The sequence below is a fragment of the Pangasianodon hypophthalmus genome, chromosome 17, assembly GCF_027358585.1.
Source record: "Pangasianodon hypophthalmus isolate fPanHyp1 chromosome 17, fPanHyp1.pri, whole genome shotgun sequence".
NCBI lineage: Eukaryota > Metazoa > Chordata > Actinopteri > Siluriformes > Pangasiidae > Pangasianodon > Pangasianodon hypophthalmus.
In genome coordinates, this window is record NC_069726.1 from 19,172,804 (window position 1) to 19,191,896 (window position 19,093).

Genomic DNA, 19,093 nt, shown 5'->3' on the forward strand with positions numbered 1-19,093 from the left:
ACGCAGAATGACGTCAGTGCTGTCCAAGATTTATTTCTTTTATCAACATGTCTATTTTCACTTTAAGTTTTCATAAATTACTCACAATGCCGTTCGACCTGTGCTGTGCTCGGGGTGGCTTGTAAATGGTAATTTGCAAGCTGCATTAATGCAATTTTGGTCCAAAATGTTGCATGAATGTTTGAAGTTCACTGTGAAAGTGTGGTTAAAGTATGAGCTTCACATGCTCTGACAGAGCAAACAAAACACACGCTTTCGTGGAGGCGTACATGGTTTTTTTTTTTCTGTCTGAGATTGCTGGAAATTTTTTCTCCTATTGAGCAACATTGTCCCTCCACTAGCAATGTCTCCGCAGTGACGTCAGAGAGGCACACACCAACTAACTTCTCATTGGAATAAGGAACATGCATCACCAACTAACAAATTAGCACAAGAATTGCGAAGCACATACCATTTTTCAGTGTAAACAGATTTACCATGTTTCAGCATGGAGTTTTCCTTTAACCTCAGCAAAGCTGCACATTCAAATTCTTTATGTTTGCTAAATATGACATCACACATTTAAATGTTTTTCATTCTAAAAATAAAACCAATGTGAAGTTATATTTGCAAATTATTATCAGTGCATGCTTGTCTGTTGTTCTCAAAACTTAATGTTTTCCAAAATGCATATTTAAAAAAAATTGTCACTTCCGGATAGCGGGTTGAGGGCGCGCCATGAGACTGCGCATGCGCACGAGTTTCACACGTCAACTTCGGCGTCCCGGCGACTCGGTTGTCACTGCGCATGCGTACGCGGATTGCGTACTGACAGCTAGTATTTGTCGCTAGATTTGCGACATTGATTTTTTTTCTTCCCCCCAACAGAAATGAAATCTGTTAATCCTAAAATGAACCTTTAGTTTAAAAATTCGCGTCTGCCGATGGAAATCGTCAGCGCTGTACATATCATTATTTTTGCAATGATTTTCTCGGGGTAGCTGCACAGGCTAAGCTAAGATAATAGTTTAGTCCACATCAGTCCGTTCTATAGCGGGTTAGCTTAGCTGGTTTGGATTAGCCAGTTTGTATATTTTTGCTCCTTCATTTTATTAACGCCCGTTAAAATAATGCTAGTGATGCATGGTTATGTTGCACCGTGATATGGTGTACAGCTGTGTTTACTGCTGCGTTGCTAGCTGGCTAACTGCAGCCTGTCAACCGTCAGACATAGCGTTAGCGTTAGCATTAGCTCGCTGAATGACCGAAATCGCAGTCGAGCTGAAATAGGCACGAAAACACCTCCAGCTTTGTGTCTCCATCTCACAGGAATGGTTTAAGGTCGGGAAAGATGTGTTCTTGTTTTCCTCAGGGCTTTATCTGAGTGTCAGTGGACAATTTTGCTCTTTTTGCCTGGTTTATAAAGCTAGATAAAGCTAACAACAGATAACTGGAACCAGATGTTGGAGAACCGTTATTACCATAAATGCTGTAATATATGACACCGTGAATTATATAGGATTATATAACGCTATAGGCACAATGTCTCCCAGGGCAGCTGAGACAGCCTCTGATTCACATTAAAGGGGCTTCACATCTATTACACATCCCTTCTTAACGCTACTGGAACCCTGTTATTTAATTTTGGGTCATTTCTGAGAACCCAGTCCGTGACGAGGTGATATCTGAGTCAAGAATCTCAGCATGAAGAAGTTCTTCGACTCTCGGAGGGAGCTGGTTAGTGTTGGTCCTGGCTCTGGAGGTGGTGGAGGATCCAGTGGAGTCGGTGGGAACTTCATCGGCCGGACCTTCACCATCGGACATCATCAGGTCACCGTGGAGGAAACCCTCGCTGAAGGTCAGGATGATCATACGCGTGTCCCACCCGAGCCCACGGTTTAGTGACCGTCCTGCTCAAACACATTCTAAACGCAGGTTTATGTTAGGAAAACTTCAGGACGTGCTGTTATAGAAAAAAAATAATCATCGTCATGGTGGCGTGAAGCATTACTACCCCGAAGTTGATTATTTTCCAATAAGAGGACATCCTGAAGTGTTTTCTTGTTGCTCGTACACAGCAACACACATTGCGATTTTTTATTTATTAAAAAATGACGGTTATGCTGTTAATACTTTAACATTAACATTGTGAAATATCTATAAGTTAGCTCCTGTTCTCACTTACGTTATAGCAGCTGTAAACAGTCTTTACCTCACCAGCAGCTCTTTTTTTTTTCCTCTCTCTTGAAATGAATAAGACACAAAAAGACACAGCAGCTTCTCATGTTACAGAGAAACTGCAAACTCCTCTATCCTGAAAACTTTCCCATGATGGAAAACTTAGGTCCCTTGCAGATCCCTGACACCTGAGACTCCTTATAAATATAACTATCTCCTTACAGAATGTTTCGTCATAGTGATGAGACATCATGTTTAAAAAAAAAAAAAATAATCCACCATCCCAGTGAATTAGAAATAATTCACTCGTGATAACTGAGTGATTTTAATACTTTAATACTGCTAACAAAAAGTTAACAGTTAAAAAATTATCGCATATCGCATTTTTCTTCAATATCGTGCAGCACCAGTGACGAGTAATGTATTTGTAAGGAGATTAATTTGGCGTCTAAATCCTATTGAAACATCCCCCCACTTCCACTTGCTCATTGGTTGAACATTGTACTGATGACATTTTGAGTTCGAATTCAGTCACACGCAGAAGTCTAAGAGCTGTTTTTATTCCGTCAGTTATTAATCACTGATCCGAGCACCGAGTCATTTTACTCGACAGATCATTATTATTATTGATTACTACATTGTTTACAGGGTTATTTAAAGCTGTGTGAGAAATCTGTCTGAATGTCCTGTTCACACTCTGTGTGACTTGTCCTAGAAGCTCACTGTGAGCCTTCAGTCGTTTAACAGAACATATTAGAAACACCACTTTCTCTTACTTTCACCTGGACTTTTCACACCTGAGCAGATTTCACAACTGTGACATTATTATCTTAATATATAGTATGCCGCAGAATATTACCAGTGGAACTTCAGAGTGTCCCAAATGTCTCCATACATAGGGGAAATTAATACTATATATTATTAATGTTAATATATAATAGTTTATATTATATATATATATTTTTCAGATAGCCTTAAACATGCCTTTGACAAAAGAAGAACGTATTGGTTTGACAGGAAAATATACAGCACGAAGATCATTTAAAGTAACGCATTCGAAGTGCGATTACATGCGTAACACCAGATGTGTTAACTCTGGTTCATCCTGAGTAGGAGAGACGACTTCGGGTGTGTTTACAAAGAGAGGATGTAGAGGATGTTTTTAAATAAAATTACATTGTGCTAAAAAGTATTAATTTCCCCTATGTATGGAAACTTTTGGGACTCCCTGTATTTTGCATTATAACACTAGAGAGGTGCATTTTGGGTCCTGTATGATGGAAGGTCACTCAAAGTCACCAGACTCTGTATAAGAATGTAACGCATTCAACTTGATCAATCTGCGTGGAGAGGCAATCTCAGTATAAATTACACAATGTCCTCACAACGTATGCATAGTCATCATAATTCCATTCATATGACATACACTACATTTCATGTTTTGATTTTTATTATTAAGTGCTTGTTGTAGGGCTTGTGGTTGTGCAAAGTGTGCTCCATCATTAGCAGATCATTTGAGCAGAACATATCTGTAGGCTCAAGAATGATCTCAAATCCCCAGAACCATTATTTCTCTTAAGTCTATATTTTATTTATATTTTAGTCTTCTGTGTCTTAAACTCAGACAGTACTACAAACAGTCTCGTTTGGTTTCACGTCCTGCATTGCCTTTATGCTGAAGACCAATTATTACCAACATGCCAGTTCACAAGGTGTGTACAGTACTGTGTAAAAGTCTTTTTTTCACATGCAAAGAAATGCTGTAGAGCAAAGATGCCTTCAAAAATAATGAAACTAAATGTTTCTATTTAAAAAAAAATACTATAAAGAGCAGTAAACAGTAATAAATGAAACAAAGTCAATATTTGGTGTGACGATCCTTCGCTTTAAAAAAAAAAAAAAAAGCAGTCTCAGGTACAGTGTGTGCAGTTTTATAAGGAAATGAGCTGTAAGTGTTACTGAGCATCTTGCAGAAGCAGCCACAGTTCTTCTGGAGACTTTGACTGTCGCACTCGCTTCTTATTTTTGCAGCGAAACCCAGCAGCCTTCATTATGTTTTTTTTTTGTCTGAGAAGTTTCTCTTATGTAATTTGCTGCTTTCTTTACTGACATACAAACATTTTTCTGTAACATTTAATTTTCCGCTGGAAAACTAATATTTGGAAATCTAAAATGTATTTGTACTGAATCAGTAATGTAGAAGTCATAAAATAAAAATCTATAACAAAGTTTGTACTTAAAAAAATAGGGTGCCTTAGAGTTTTGCACAGTACCGTGTATATATATACACACACACACGGTGTTGCAAAAGTCTCCGTACACAGGGGACTATGTATATCAGCACCATGTCGGTTGTGCATTCATCAGCGGATGTTCGTGGACGTCCACTTCTTGGTTGGTCTGCAACACTTTTTATGTGTTGAAGTTTATCAACAATGTTGTGTGTGAGTTTCTTGCCATGTTTCCTGTTAAAGTCCATCGCAACATGAGAATGATTTTAATACGTTCTTCTTTTTTCAAAGGCATTCTTAAAGGCTATTTGGAAAAAAAAAAAGTAAACTAAGTATAAGAAATTTTGGAAGACATTTTGCCTTAAGTGTTAATTAAGTGTTAATTTCCCCTATGTATGGAGACTTTTGTGACAGACTGTGTGTATGTATGTGTGTGTGTGTGTGTATGTATGTGTGTATATATATATATATATATATATATATATATATATATATATATATAGTGGCACAACAGAAAAGCATTTGCCCTTTCATTGGGAGATGGAAAGTTCGGATCCAGATAGCGATCCACTGCAGGGAGTGAAAAGAACAAAACCTGGCTGTGCTCCCTCCAGGGTATACACTCCTTCCACGTATGCGGAAGAGGGCGGATAGCATTTTTCTCCATTAGGTTGTGTTATGCTGCCCTGTCACATAAGATGAGCAGCAATTGGCTTCACATCTAGGAGGAAAGCACTTGTTTGCCCACTAGAGTTAGCTAGTGGGTGGGAGACCAAATTGAGGAGAAAATGGGGGAAAATGTTTAAAATAGTCCAAAAAATGTGCATGTACAGTTTATAAAAATGACTATCATGATGGACTGGACAGAACTAAAATCCCAGAGATGCTACTGTAATAATTACATTACCCCACCTCAACATGTAAAACTAGTCCAATATGGTTAAAGAGGACGTGAAGTAATGGCGCATCTCTGGGTGTTTGTAAAACTGTTTTAAAATTTCTGATATTTCCGTATTGGTTCACTCATCTGTCCTCTGCGCTTCTCTGAACATCCACATGGCGGCGCTGTTGACCTTGATAAGGTCTCTGTGCCAGTGGTCTGAAGGTTGCAAGTACAAATCCAGGGCTTTGATGCAAAGTGACATGACATGACTTTCATTCCTACTGAAAAGCTGCACTGCATGACTCTACATAACATTCAGCGTTTGTGGTTTGTTGTCTTGATGACCTGTGTGTTCTCGATTCCACAATCCCATGGTCTCACCGATATAAAGACGTGACTTGGCTCAAATGGAGCTCTCCCAGCTCCTTGGCCAAAAACACTCTGTGTCATAATGAAACAGAAGGAAGAGTGAGTCAATTTATTCTTTTTTTTTCGCTTGTGCTTTGCAGGTGGTTTTGCCATCGTGTTTTTGGTTCGGACCAATCAGGGTGTTCGATGTGCGCTGAAGAGAATGTACGTGAATAACGAACACGACCTGCAGGTGTGTCGCCGAGAAATTCAAATCATGGTGAGTGTATTTTCTAAATGTTGCAGCTCTCAGCATATGCTCCAATGTTTATAAAGGGTTGTCAATATTTGTAATGATGTTATTTTATATCTGTGTTATTATATTTCATGCTCCTTATATATCTATAAATACTTGCAAACGAGAAAGCGTAATTTAGATGAAAAGACTCACATGACTAACGGTAATGTTGACTACGAAGTCCAGCAGCTATAATGGCACCCTTAATGTGTGTGTGTGTGTGTGTGTGTGTGTGTGTGTGTGTGCACGCAGAGGGATCTCTCAGGCCATAAGAACATTGTGGGCTACGTGGACTCGAGCGTGACGGCTGTAGGAGGCGGTGATGTGTGGGAGGTTCTCATCCTCATGGACGTGTGTAAAGGTAAGCATGCTCAGGTAAAGGATGATTCAATCCTTGATTCAGTTTCACTCCCTGATTTCTCAGAGTTCTGATCAAGGAGTCACTTAGGATGCCTTTATACCTATTAGTCCGTTTGTTGAGCTCGAATCAGAGCTGAATTGGTAAATTTGGGAAACGATTGGTCAGAATTACGGCAATGGAAAAACGTAAACATACCGTTGCAATGTGTGCGTAGAAATCAAAAATCACCTGAGGCCGGAGAGCATGGCGAGAATACACGATTAGATAATTACACAACTATATAATTTAAAATGTTTTCTGTATCACATCCAGGTTTTCTTTTTTCTTTTTTGTTGTTGGTCCAAATATTCCAGAACACGGCATATCTGCAGTGCTACAACTCTGGGACGTCTGTGATTTCCGTCCGAATTGTAATTGAATCTTATTTCTCCTGCATGATATGCTAATACACTCACTGAGCCGGGCCGAGTGTGGGAGGCAACACGCTGTCAGTGCAGCAGGACTCGACTGGGAGGGCTCCACAAGCAGCAGCTGCTAATTTTGCATGTTTTTTGTGGGTTTTTTTGTGCTGGTTGTCCCTACAACTTGTTTCTCAGTACAGATTTACTTCACTGATTCATTAGTATTCTTTCCACCTGCCCCTGTGGGAAGCCTCACATTCGTCTGTTAGATTAATACTCAATCAGAACAGTGACAGTAAGCGTGCGCATGTTATTACATGTAAAATATCTTTCTCTTTCTCTTATTCCATATGCTCTTTCTTAGCCATGTCTCAGAATGCTAATATGAATATTAATTTATAGTGCGGAGTCTCAACGAGAAAAGACTGTGAGTTGGAAACCCGGAAAGAAAGGCAGTCTACAACAGTTTATTAAAATGCATTAAAAATGTACATTTTATTTTTCAAGTACAATAATTTAAATCTGTTTAAAAGACACACAGGAAAAAAACCACAATGCATGAAATATTTTTCATTTGCTGCAGTTGTTCAAGAGAGCCACATGGAGGCAGTCACACCTCAGACACAGTACTGTTCCTCCCACATTTTCACCATGACCTCTTTTTAATTCTCATTTTAGCACATGAATATTAATGAGTAAGGAAAATAAGAGTATGCAGGTCCTATTTAGCCAAACGTTTACACACACATGCATACATCAGACAGTCTTTAGCTGCTCAGTTTCAGTGACTCTGTGCCCACTGCAGCCTCAGATTCCTGTAGCCCATCCGCCTCAAGGTTGTAGCCCATGTTGTTGTAGCCCATTCACTTCAGGGTTCGATATGTTGTGTGTTCTGAGATGCTTTTCTGCTCACCATGGTTGTAACGAGTGGTTATTTGAGTCACAATAGCCTTCCTGTCAGCTTGAACCAGTCTGGACATTCTCCTCTGACAACTCTCTCATCAGCAAGGCATTTCCACTCACTGAATGTTTTTTGTGTTTTCGCATCATTCTGTATAAACTGGAGACTTTTCTATGTGAAAATTTCAGATCAGCAGTTTCTGAAATCCTCAAACCAGTGCATCTGGCACAAAGAAACATGCCACGGTCAAAGTCACCGAGATCACATTCTGATGCTTGATATGAACATTATGTAAAACTCTTGACCTGTAGCTGCATGATTTTACGCATTGCACTTCTGACACATGATTGGCTGATTGAATAATTGCATGAATGAGAGGTTGTACAGGTGTTCCTCTTAAAGTGGCCAGTGAATGTGTATATTTGTTTGTGTGTGTGTGTGTGTGTGTGTTAAATCACACTGGGATAAAATATTGTGTCCATAGTATTAGCGCAGACATTTCTGATGCCTTTTTCTTACTCTTGTTTGTGTGATTGTCTGCACTGATCTTTTTTTAGACTTTCCAGAAGCATCCCATTAATTTTAAAATCACCAGACATTACAGAAAACAGACGCAAGGTGAAAGTGATTATATGATTTTATTTTGTCTGTGTTTATAAATGTGTCTGACAACCTTTCCATCAGTAGAAAAAAGCAAATTCCTGAAGACATGTGCACAATTCAATTCGTCTGACTCTTGAAACGCTACCTGGATGACTTTTTCTAAATCTAGAACACTCACCGTGCTGCTATGCTAACTAGTGTGTGTGTGTGTGTGTGTGTGTGTGTGTGTGTGTGTGTGTGTGTGTGTGTGTGTGTAGGAGGTCAGGTGGTGAATCTGATGAACCAGCGTCTGCAAACGGGATTCACAGAGACTGAAGTGCTGCAGATTTTCTGTGATACGTGTGAAGCTGTAGCTCAACTGCACCAATATAAAACTCCCATAATCCACCGGGACCTAAAGGTGTATATATACACACACACACACACACACACACAAATATAAAACTCTGTTAAGCACCAGGTATACACACACACAGACATAATCATGTCAGTACAAAACTCCCATAATCCACCGGGACCTGAAGGTATACACACACACACACACACACAGACACAATCGCGTCAATACAAAACTCCCATAATCCACCCGGACCTGAAGGCACACACACACACACACACACACACACACACACACATACATACATACATACATACATAATCACATCAATACAAAACTCCCATAATCCACCTGGACCTGAAGGTATACACACACACACACAAATATAAAAATCTGTAAACCACCAGGTACACACACCCGTACACACACCCCCAAACACACACCTGTATAAAACACGTCAATACAAAACACCTATAACCCACCAGGACCTGAAGCCACACACACCCAAACAAACATGCATATTAGAATGACCATCAGTAATCAAGAGAGATGCAGGTGTATGTGGGTGGAATGTAAATTTCATGACCTGTAGTGTGTGTGTGTGTGTGTGTGTGTGTGTGTGTGTGTGTGTGTGTATTTCAGGTGGAGAATATCCTGTTACATGATCAGGGACATTACGTACTGTGTGATTTCGGCAGCGCAACCAAGAAGTTTCAAAACCCACAGAGTGATGGAGTGACTGTTGTGGAAGAAGAGATCAAAAAGTATGGCAATCTCTCCTCTTTTCTTAATTTTTTTTTTTTTAAATTTCAATTTATCTTTTTTCATCCTTTTTTGCCTCTCTTGTGCTTTCTGTCCCTCCTATTCTCTTCTTTAATCATTTCTTCCTTTTCTCATTTTCTTACTTTTTCCTTTCTTCTCTGTCTTCTTATTCTTGTTTTTTCTTCCTCCGTTTTTCCTTTTTCTCATCATCTTTCTCATTCTGGTTTGTCTTTCCAGTTCTTCTGTTTCTTCCATATCTTTCTCTATCTTCCCCTTTTTCTTCTCCATTCTTGCCATTCTTTTTTCTTCATCACTTCTTCCACTTCTCTTTTCTCTTCTTTTTTTTCATTTTTTTCCTTGTCACTTGCTCCATCTTTCCCTTCCTCCACCTTATACTTAGTAATTGTATGTGTGTGTGTGTGTGTGCGTGTGTGTGTGTGTGTGTATGTGTATGCAGGTACACCACTCTCTCATACCGAGCTCCTGAAATGGTGAACCTGTATAACGGTAAACTTATCACCACCAAAGCAGACATCTGGGTCAGTATAACACACCCACACACACCCACCCACACACACACACACACACACACACACACACACACATCAGATTTCATATATACCTACTAATCTAAATTAATCTAATCTAATATATTATTTTAGTCCTGACTGATGGTGTGTTTTGTCTTGTGGTTTTCATCAGTAGTTTCATTAGTTCTTCTGAAAGTGTGTGTGTGTGTGTGTGTGTGTGTGTGTGACGCAGGCTCTGGGATGCTTGCTGTATAAGCTGTGCTTTTTCTCGCTGCCCTTCGGAGAGAGTCAGGTGGCCATATGTGACGGGAGCTTCACCATCCCAGATAACTCCCGTTACTCCTACGACATGCACTGTCTAATCCGTGAGTGTCTCCGTCCACACTACAGAGTTCCACAGGGATGTTGGGAACGCGACTGGAATAATGCGGGAATGCACCCTGGTTTATACTCTGTTAATGAGACATAACTCTTGTGTACACACACACACTCTCTCTCTCTCTCTCTCTCTCTCTCTCTCTCTTACAACCCTGTCCTTCTATAATAACCAGGTGATAAAAGCACTAACAGAGTTTCTCAGCTATGGTTGTGGGGGCCACTGGTTCTTTTTACACCTGATGGTCTTTCTTTCTTTCTTTCTTTCCTCCTCTTGTCCTCCTCTGTCTGCTGGTATGTGGTTCTGGATCAGGCTACATGCTGGAGCCGGATCCGGATAAACGGCCCGATATTTATCAGGTGTCTCACTTTGCTTTCCGACTCGCTCGACGTGAATGTCCTGTCCAAAACACACAGGTCAGTCTGTCTCTCTCTCTCTCTCTCTCTCTCTCTCACTCTCTCTCTCACTCTTTCTGTCTATCTGTCTGTCTCTCACTCTTTCTGTCTGTCTGTCTGTCTCTCACTCTTTCTGTCTGTCTGTCTGTCTCTCACTCTTTCTGTCTGTCTCTCACTCTTTCTGTCTGTCTGTCTGTCTCTCTCTCTCTTTCTGTCTCTTCTGTGCTGTTTATATTTCATGAGTTATAAAAAATTTACATGTCAAAGATGTAAAGAGAAGAAAGGTTTCATCAGTATTCCACCAGCATTGCATCAGTGTATTTCATTAGGAAATTTTCACACTAAATATTGAACTATTTAAATACTGAAATATTATAAAAATATAAATTGTATAAAAAGCAAAAATCTGCTTTTGTAGAAATGGAGTTGTGTGTTAAGCGCTGATGACAGAAAAAAGAAGTAAAAGAAGGAGAAGCAGTGTCTCTAGATCTAAAACTCTAGATCTTTCTCAAGGTTAAATATGAGATTCTTGAATAATAAGAATTAGATGAACTGATGAAATAGAATCAGCGTGTGGTGGCTGGTGGTCTGTTTCCACAGTCTTCTCTGATTTGTACCTGTCCTTATTTAGGAAGGACTGTAAATGAGCAGAGAATTTATATCTATGATGTTTATTTAATTTTCCCAGAATTCCCCACTTCCCTCTAAGCTCCCTGAGCCAATAAGAGCAAGCGAGGCAGCAGCGGCGAAGAAGAGCCAAACACAGACGAAGCCCAGGTAAACCACTTTGTTTCACTTCTGATTAAACTGATCTCTATTTCTCTATTAGCATGTTGCTTGATTTATGCTGATATTTTATATATATTTATATATATATATTTTTATCTTGTTTTAAATGAATAGCATGAAACTGGTTGGTGTTACTGAGCCAAGCAGTGGTTTCTGAGATGAGTGATAATTTCATGATATGTAGATAAACCTTTTTAAAAAACATTTTTTAATGTTAGTGGTTGTTATAGTTAAAATGAGATTTGTGCTTGACTTGGCTTCTCCAACAAACAAAAGTTTTTAAATTGTATTTGAGTTACAGAGAAGATGTTCATTACATTTTGAGCAAACAAGTGTGTGCGTGTGTGTGTGTGTGTGTGTGTGTGTGTGTGTTAGGCTCACAGATCCCATTCCCACCACTGAGACGTCCATCACGCCACGTCAGAGGCCCAAAGCTGCTCAGGCTCAGCCAATAGGAGGCGTCCTGCAGATCCAACCTGCTGCACTCACACCACGCAAGAGAGGTACACCTATACACTCAGGTACACATACACACCACCCACACCTCTCATACACTCCACACATAAACCATAGGCAACAAAGCAAACGTTTGTGCAAACCTCACACACCACCAACACGTCTGACGCACAAATCGTAATCTCTCACAAATCGTAGGAAAACTTACACAGCCAAAGTTTCCAACCCCTGTCTCTTTCTGTGTCTTTAGCTGTGAGTGTGAATTTGGCTCAGCCAGCTGCAGCACTGCAGTCTCAGATCACACACTCCTCTAACCAGCCTCAGCACAAACAGGTCAGTGTGTGTGTGTCAGTCTGTTTTATCCTGCGTTCATATGGGAAGCAGTTCTTGACTCAAGTTATTAAGTTTGTCTCTTTGTGATGCGTGTAACAGTCCGTGCAGCCAATCCCAGTTTCGGCACCTGTATCAGGAAGTGTAACTCCACCAGTGACAAGCCCCGCCCCTCCAGCAGTAACAAGTCCTGCTCCTCAGAAAGCCACACCCACTCCTTCAAGTCCGGTTCCACCCACCGCTCCAGCACGTAGTGCCAAGCGCAAACAGCAACAACAACAAAATCAACAACCACCACAACAACAAAAACAGCCTCCTCTTGCAGCACAGCCACTTGAAGCCACGCCTACTACCACACCCCCTGCCCCACCCACTGCTGAGGAAATGGTAATCATCCTCGCTTTCACATTTCCTGAGTGTGCTCCAGCGAGACATACAAAATTAGCAAGCACCTGCCTTGTCGTAAATAGTCTCTCCCTGCTCCTGACTCATTACACTGGAGGTTTAGAAACACTTCAGCATAATAAATTAGGAGTCTATGATTAAAATAGCTTTAATCTCATTTAAACTTGTTGTTTCCTGTGTTCATTCTTCATCATTTTTAAACCTTTTTTCCTCTCCAGCCTACCACTATGGGCCTCTCCCAAACCCCGCCCTCTTCCCCAAGGACCCAGAAGGCAGGGCACAGACGCATCCAAAGTGATGTCACACACAGTGCAATGGTTGGTGTGTGTGCAAGCCAGTCAACGCAGCAGCTACAGGCTGCTACAGCCGAGGCGAACCTCAACAAATCCAAGTAACAACCGCCCTATTACAGTCATACGTCATCACTTCTAGCACAAGTTAATTACATGCAATTTCTTATGACTTTCTCTGCTCAAATTCAAATACAGCTAGTTGTTTTAAACAGAGTTAACTCTCGTTGTAAAACGTGAGCTGATTAACGTAGCTAGCTTGCAGAGTAACTAATGCTAGAAGTGAGATTCCTGTCTGCTGCCTGTGAAGTGTCATTACATTAGCTAGCTAGATGTAACCATGAGAATGAATTCTGGCAAAGTACAAAGTGACTGTAAATTAGAACAGTAATGTAAACGTTCGCTATGAGACAGACAGTTAAGTTGCATTTGTAAACATCTGGCTACATGTGAACTACTGACTGGGTTCAGTGGTTTCATGGCCTCCTTACAACAGCTCTACCTCTCATGTACGTGTTTGAGTAGCTGATTGAGATCCATCTCTCATGTGTTTCATGTGTATGTGTACATTCACCCTACAGGTCAGCCAGCACCACTCCATCCAACTCTCCACAGTCTTCCCAGCAGAGTGTGTATGAATCTAGCCAGCAGTGCGGAGCCACCACTTCTGTTCCAAATCTTGTCACCACTTCTGCCCAAAGTCTTGCCACTTCTTCTGCCCCTCCTGCCCCAAGTCTAAGCGCAACTTCTGCTCCGAGTCTTAGCACCAGTGCTGCTTTGAGTCTTAGTGCCCTGGACCAGCCGTCCTGGAACCCCTTCGGCGATGATAACTTCTCCAAGCTGACAGCCGAGGAACTGCTTAACAAAAACTTCACCAAACTCTCCAAAGGTAATTCATGCCTGTCTCAAATATAAAACTCTGCCCTTTTCTGTTATTCAGTAAAAGAATAAACCACAGTTCTCTGTCTCCCTTCAAATAGCTACCAAATGCTGTATTTTCCCCAAATTTAAAGGTTTTTAAAAAAAATTCTGCGGTGTTTTTCCAGACTCTATTCATGAAGTGAGTCACAGCCGTACTTGCTGGATCCTATTTGAAGATCTATCACACATGTTATATTATTATTCTCACACTACATAGGATGCTGATAACCAAAGCTTTAAATCAACACAAAGTTTCAGTATTGCGTGGGCACTAAATTTATACCCGACTCAGCAAAAAGCTTGCTTCTGTTGGACAGGAAAACTGTCCCATTGAGTGCAAGTAAACAATAAAAAGTAATCCAGTGAGATGAAGCAAGAGCAGCCTCAGTGAACATAGCAGTTCAGAAGAAAGGTGGGATATTCAAAGACCTATAAGAGAGAGATATATGTAATGAACTACTTTGCTAAGAAAATACCAGCAAAATATTAGTAAAACCTAACATAAAAAATAACTATTGTGTGTGCAAGAAGCTGAAAATGATCTCTGTTTGTGTGTGTGTGTGTCTTTGTGTGTGTCTGTGTGTGCACACAGAGACTGTAGAGCCCCCGAGCATTTGCACAGAGGAACTTCTGCCTGGACTGGACTCTGTTGAACCCATTACTCAGCCTTCAGGTACTCACACACACACACACAGAAACACTGAGATACACTTGAAGCATTTGGTTCCACACGGTTCATATTAAACAGAAATCTATCACAATATCCTGTTCACACACCGTGCGCTAAATAAAAACAGTACTTGGTTGTGTATACTGTATATCTTTCTTCTCAGTCAGAGAAGGGCTATAAAGAGGACAGTGTGGTTTTCATTTGGACGTTTTTGATGTTACATCACAATGTTTGACATCAGAGGTTGTATAGCACATGGAGCAATGTTTTCCACATGAAACTCGGCATACTGTCAGCTGACATACGCACACTTTACTGAGCCGACAGTAAGTGACGCTGATGGTCTGCTTGCCAGACACATGACCGAATCTGAACTACTTACGGCTTTCGGCAGATTTTTTTTTTCTGGAAAATAGAAAGTTTCCAAGTGTCAGTAATACACTGTGACCTGTAGTTAGTTTACACATGTACATTAGTGATTTTTTTTTTTTAATACAGCTGAACAGAACTATATATAGCCTGTTGTACAAAGTCACAGCACTTAAATTTAAATATGGAGTATGCATATGAGCTCTGACTTTAAGAGGCTGACTTCAAGGTGGTCTTCTTTCATCCAGACTCACATTTCTCTAGGATTTCTCTAGCATCTGCAGTGCATGTGTGTATATGTGTGTGTTTACCAGCAGGATAGGAAGTGTGTGATAGTAAGTTTTTGATACCACTGGCCTGGAGGACAGGCATTTGATAAGCATGCGTGTGAGAGATTGATGCATAAGGCCTGCATACATAGAGTGCCACTCACACTAAACAACTGTGCTTCAAAGGGTTTAACAGTCAGATGTCAACTTCCTCACTGTCAATTTCGTCCTCAGATAAACTTCACATTCACTCTCGATCTAACATGTAGTCTAATAACGTGACAACAATCCAACTGATATCTTAATCAGTGTAATACCCCTATACATGCACTCTAAATTAATATAAAGAAAAACTGATTGAGATCAACATGATTTTTTTGTCACAAATTTGTTCTCTCCATCTCTCTATGCTCAGCTGAAAGACCTGCTGATATTCTGGGGTTGGATTCAGGTGCTGATTTACTGGCAGTACCAGGTGAGTTCATCTATTTACATCCAGCCCAAACCAGGTAAACTTAGAAAAGAGAAACTTTTACACACACACACACACACACACACACAAACAAATCTCACAGTGAAGTGCTTCCTCCTGTCTGAGATGTGAAATTTGTGGCATGAATAAGAAGAAAATGTGATTAAAGGAGGGTGAAATGAGCAACATATGTCTGACCAAGCCCTGGGTTCCATTGCTGTTTTTAATACAGCCTTGTTTACATTCCCTTGGTTGAGTTTCTTTGACTTAAAGGGTGGGTTTATTACTTAATCTGCACAAGGGATGTGTGTGTTTTAAATTGGAGTTAGATGAGAATTTAATGGGTGTTAGACTTTTCATGAATGTTAGATAGGTGTTAGATGAGGATTAGATGCAAAACGTTTACATACACCTAGGCTAAAGACTCATACTCATATTTTCAAACATTACATTAATTAACACCTGAACATTGCCATACATTTCCTGTGTTAAGTCAATTAAGGTATCTACTTCATTTCCATAAGAGGTCATTTCAAAATAGGATTTGGTTCCTTTGGTGCCTCACTGCCTCAAGTTCAAGTTAATTGCTTGAACTTCAGTCATACTCTTGTGGTAGCCTCCCACAAGCTTCGCACAATAGTTTGCTGGAATTTTTGTTCCTTCACTTGGCCAATCAGAAGCTTCTAAAAGTCATTATATTAATTTCTGGAATCTTCTAGACTTTTTAAAGAGACAGTCTGGTTGGTGTATGTAAAGATTTGCCCCACTGGAATTCTGATATAGTAAATTAAAGTGAAATTAATCTGTCTCTAACTGATTGTTTTAATATTACCTCTGATGTGAACAAAGTAGATGCCTTAATTGATTTGCCATAAGAAGTGCGTAGTGACATTAAATGTATGGGGTTGAGACTGAGACTGAATATATTTAGCCTAGGAGTATGTAAACTTAACTTGGCCTTAACTGTAGAAATGTGTTAGATGAGGGTTAGGTCAGTGCTAGACGGTTGTTGGATGAGGGTTAGATGGTTGTTGGATGAGAGTTAGCCGGTTGTTTGATTAGGGTTAGATGGTGGTTATATTTTGGTGAGATGAGTATTAGATGAGGGTTAGATGGTTGTTGGATGAGGGTTAGATGGTTGTTGGATGAGAGTTAGCCAGTTGTTTGATTAGGGTTAGATGGTGGTTATATTTTGGTGAGATGAGTATTAGATGAGGGTTAGATGGTTGTTGGATGAGAGTTAGCCGGTTGTTTGATTAGGGTTAGATGGTGGTTATATGGTGGTGAGATGAGTATTAGATGAGGGTTAGATAGTTGTTGGATGAGGGTTAGATGGTTGTTGGATGAAGGTTATGTGAAAGTTAGATGGTTGCTGGATGAGGTTTGGATTGTTGCTGGATGAAATTTATGTGAAAGTTAGACGGTTGTTGGATGAGGGTTAGCTGGTTGTTGGCTGAGGGTTAGATGGTTGTTGGATGAGGGTTAGATGGTTGTTGGATGAAGGTTAGATGGTGGTTACATGGCTGTGAGATGAGGGTTAGATGAGGGTTAGATGGTTGTTGGATGAAGGTTATGTGAAAGTTAGACGGTTGTTGGATTAGGGTTAGCTGGTTGTTGGCTGAGGGTTACCCGGTTGTTGGATGAGGGTTAGATGGTGGTTACATAGCTATGTGATGAGTATTAGATGAGAGTTAGATGGATGTTTGATGGGTTTTTAGTCACATTGTGGTGCTGAATGCAGAGTGACAGTCTGTGCTTTTCTCCTTTGTTTCTCTCTCTGTACAGAAAAGCTAATAGAGGGTCTGAAGTCTCCAGATGCATCTCTTTTGCTGCCTGACCTCCTGTCAATGTCCGACCCCTTTGGTAGTTCTGTAGAAGACATGAGAGATGGTAATGTGAACACACTCACACGTGCATGTGTGTTACCTCTAAAACTACCCAGGATTTCTTCTGTCTAAATAAAATGTATACATAATGAATAGTAAAACCCACCCTCTCTCTCTCTTGCCCACATACACACAGGAAGTGCTGAGGTGTGTGTGGACTCCCTGATTCCTGGACTGGAGGCTCCTCAGGTTCATCCTGTGCAGACAGACGCAGTGAGGAATGGTAAGACTTATTCACTAAAAACTTAATATTTAATACAAGTGGAACAACAGTAAAAATGTTTTTCTACTTTAGACAGTGTGCATGTGGCTAAGTTTGTCTAAGAACGTTGTTGGGAGAAAAATAACTCAGATGATCAAGATGATAAAGTTCCTCATCACCATCATTCACTTCCATCTTTACAGATTACTGGCAAAATCAATTTTTTTGTGGAGGTCAGGGATGTTCAGTAAGCTGTTTTCACATAATTCAATGAAAACCTCCTGTTACATTTTCAAACACATCCTCGTCAGTGAAATGTGAGGGGTAGATGAAAGCGCACTACCACAGTCATGGTCACTTTTTATTCGGCTGTCTATTGTATGCCTTTGTACAGTCTGGCCACCTCTGTTTCTTGTAACTGATTCTGGTAACTAGAGTGAACGGAATATTGAAATTGCTGAAATTTGTTTTATTGTGTGAAAATTAATAAACCCTGGCTATAAAAGAAGGGATTTTCCATATAAACAAATGGGAAACATGCGAGGGATAATTATAAACAATGTCACATCCTATGAGAGTGGTACCTGGTATCAGTTACTTTGTTGTTTTGCGTTGTGATGGACACACAAATTTTTGTAAATAATTGTTTTACAGAATAATTTTATTTATATATATATATAAAAAATATGTGACCACTTGACCACTTCTCTCTCTTCCCCCGTGTGATAGATACTCTGAGTGGAGAAGACTCTCTTTTGGGCAGTCCTTTCTCCTCTGGCCCCGCCCCCTGTCTAGATGAATTTGCACCTGTGTCAGGAGGATCTGCCCACAGCACGACAGGTGTGATTGCTCACTATTCAATGATCAAGTAGTTTTTGGTTAACACCTGAATGTCTGCATCTCCGTCTGTTAACTCCACCTTTCCGACATCTCTCCAGCATTTTTATCTTTCGTCTTTCTTTATTCATCAACCCAATATTGCTGCTTTGTTACCTCTCCAGACTCGACTTGCTTGATCTCTGGCTTTGAGCCGCCGGGTTCAGACAAAAGCGCAGATGACGAGTTTGACCCGATCCCAGTTCTTGTCTCCAAAACATCTCAAGGTAAAGAGAGCATGGCTGTGTTTCAAATGCTTCTCTGTTTGTTTTCTACATTGATTTGTCGCACACTAGTGTAGCAAATGGTGTGTGAGATCAGATTAGACCAGAGGAAAGCAGAGTTCAGCTGCTTTACAGTTACGAATGTGCAAGAACCTTGTAATTATTAGAATGTTCTAGATCTTTCTCTACTTCCTATACTTTCAGATCTGATTACAAAATGGTTCGCAAAAAGTTTCCAGATTTCTAACAGTTGATTAAAGTGCTATTTACTATAGAACTGTTCTTTAATGATTACCTCTCTCTGCCCTCCTTTCCTCTGTCCTACCTTGTTCTTTTTTTCCTGCCCTCCTT

General features: G+C 40.3%; 1 protein-coding gene across 4 annotated transcripts in view; it reads left to right on the top strand.

Moving 5' to 3' along the window:
- The first annotated feature begins 686 nt into the window (after nt 1–686).
- aak1b (AP2 associated kinase 1b) overlaps nt 687–19,093 on the top strand; it is a 29,308-nt gene continuing 10,901 nt past the window's right edge. The window contains exons 1-20 of one of the 4 annotated variants that reach the window (XM_034312682.2): nt 687–1,837; nt 5,781–5,899; nt 6,170–6,278; nt 8,441–8,583; nt 9,163–9,284; nt 9,740–9,821; nt 10,045–10,177; nt 10,501–10,604; nt 11,272–11,360; nt 11,748–11,893; nt 12,079–12,161; nt 12,261–12,545; nt 12,782–12,954; nt 13,435–13,742; nt 14,367–14,447; nt 15,498–15,557; nt 17,340–17,444; nt 17,577–17,663; nt 18,372–18,482; nt 18,644–18,745. In XM_034312682.2, coding sequence (XP_034168573.2) covers nt 1,684–1,837; nt 5,781–5,899; nt 6,170–6,278; nt 8,441–8,583; nt 9,163–9,284; nt 9,740–9,821; nt 10,045–10,177; nt 10,501–10,604; nt 11,272–11,360; nt 11,748–11,893; nt 12,079–12,161; nt 12,261–12,545; nt 12,782–12,954; nt 13,435–13,742; nt 14,367–14,447; nt 15,498–15,557; nt 17,340–17,444; nt 17,577–17,663; nt 18,372–18,482; nt 18,644–18,745 — 2,596 coding nt within the window. In that variant the 5' untranslated portion in view covers nt 687–1,683. Of the gene's footprint in view, nt 1,838–5,780; nt 5,900–6,169; nt 6,279–6,631; nt 6,689–8,440; nt 8,584–9,162; nt 9,285–9,739; nt 9,822–10,044; nt 10,178–10,500; nt 10,605–11,271; nt 11,361–11,747; nt 11,894–12,078; nt 12,162–12,260; nt 12,546–12,781; nt 12,955–13,434; nt 13,743–14,366; nt 14,448–15,497; nt 15,558–17,339; nt 17,445–17,576; nt 17,664–18,371; nt 18,483–18,643; nt 18,746–19,093 lie in introns of those variants that run through there. The other 3 variants (XM_034312680.2, XM_034312681.2, XM_053241283.1) reach the window with 3 other exon arrangements.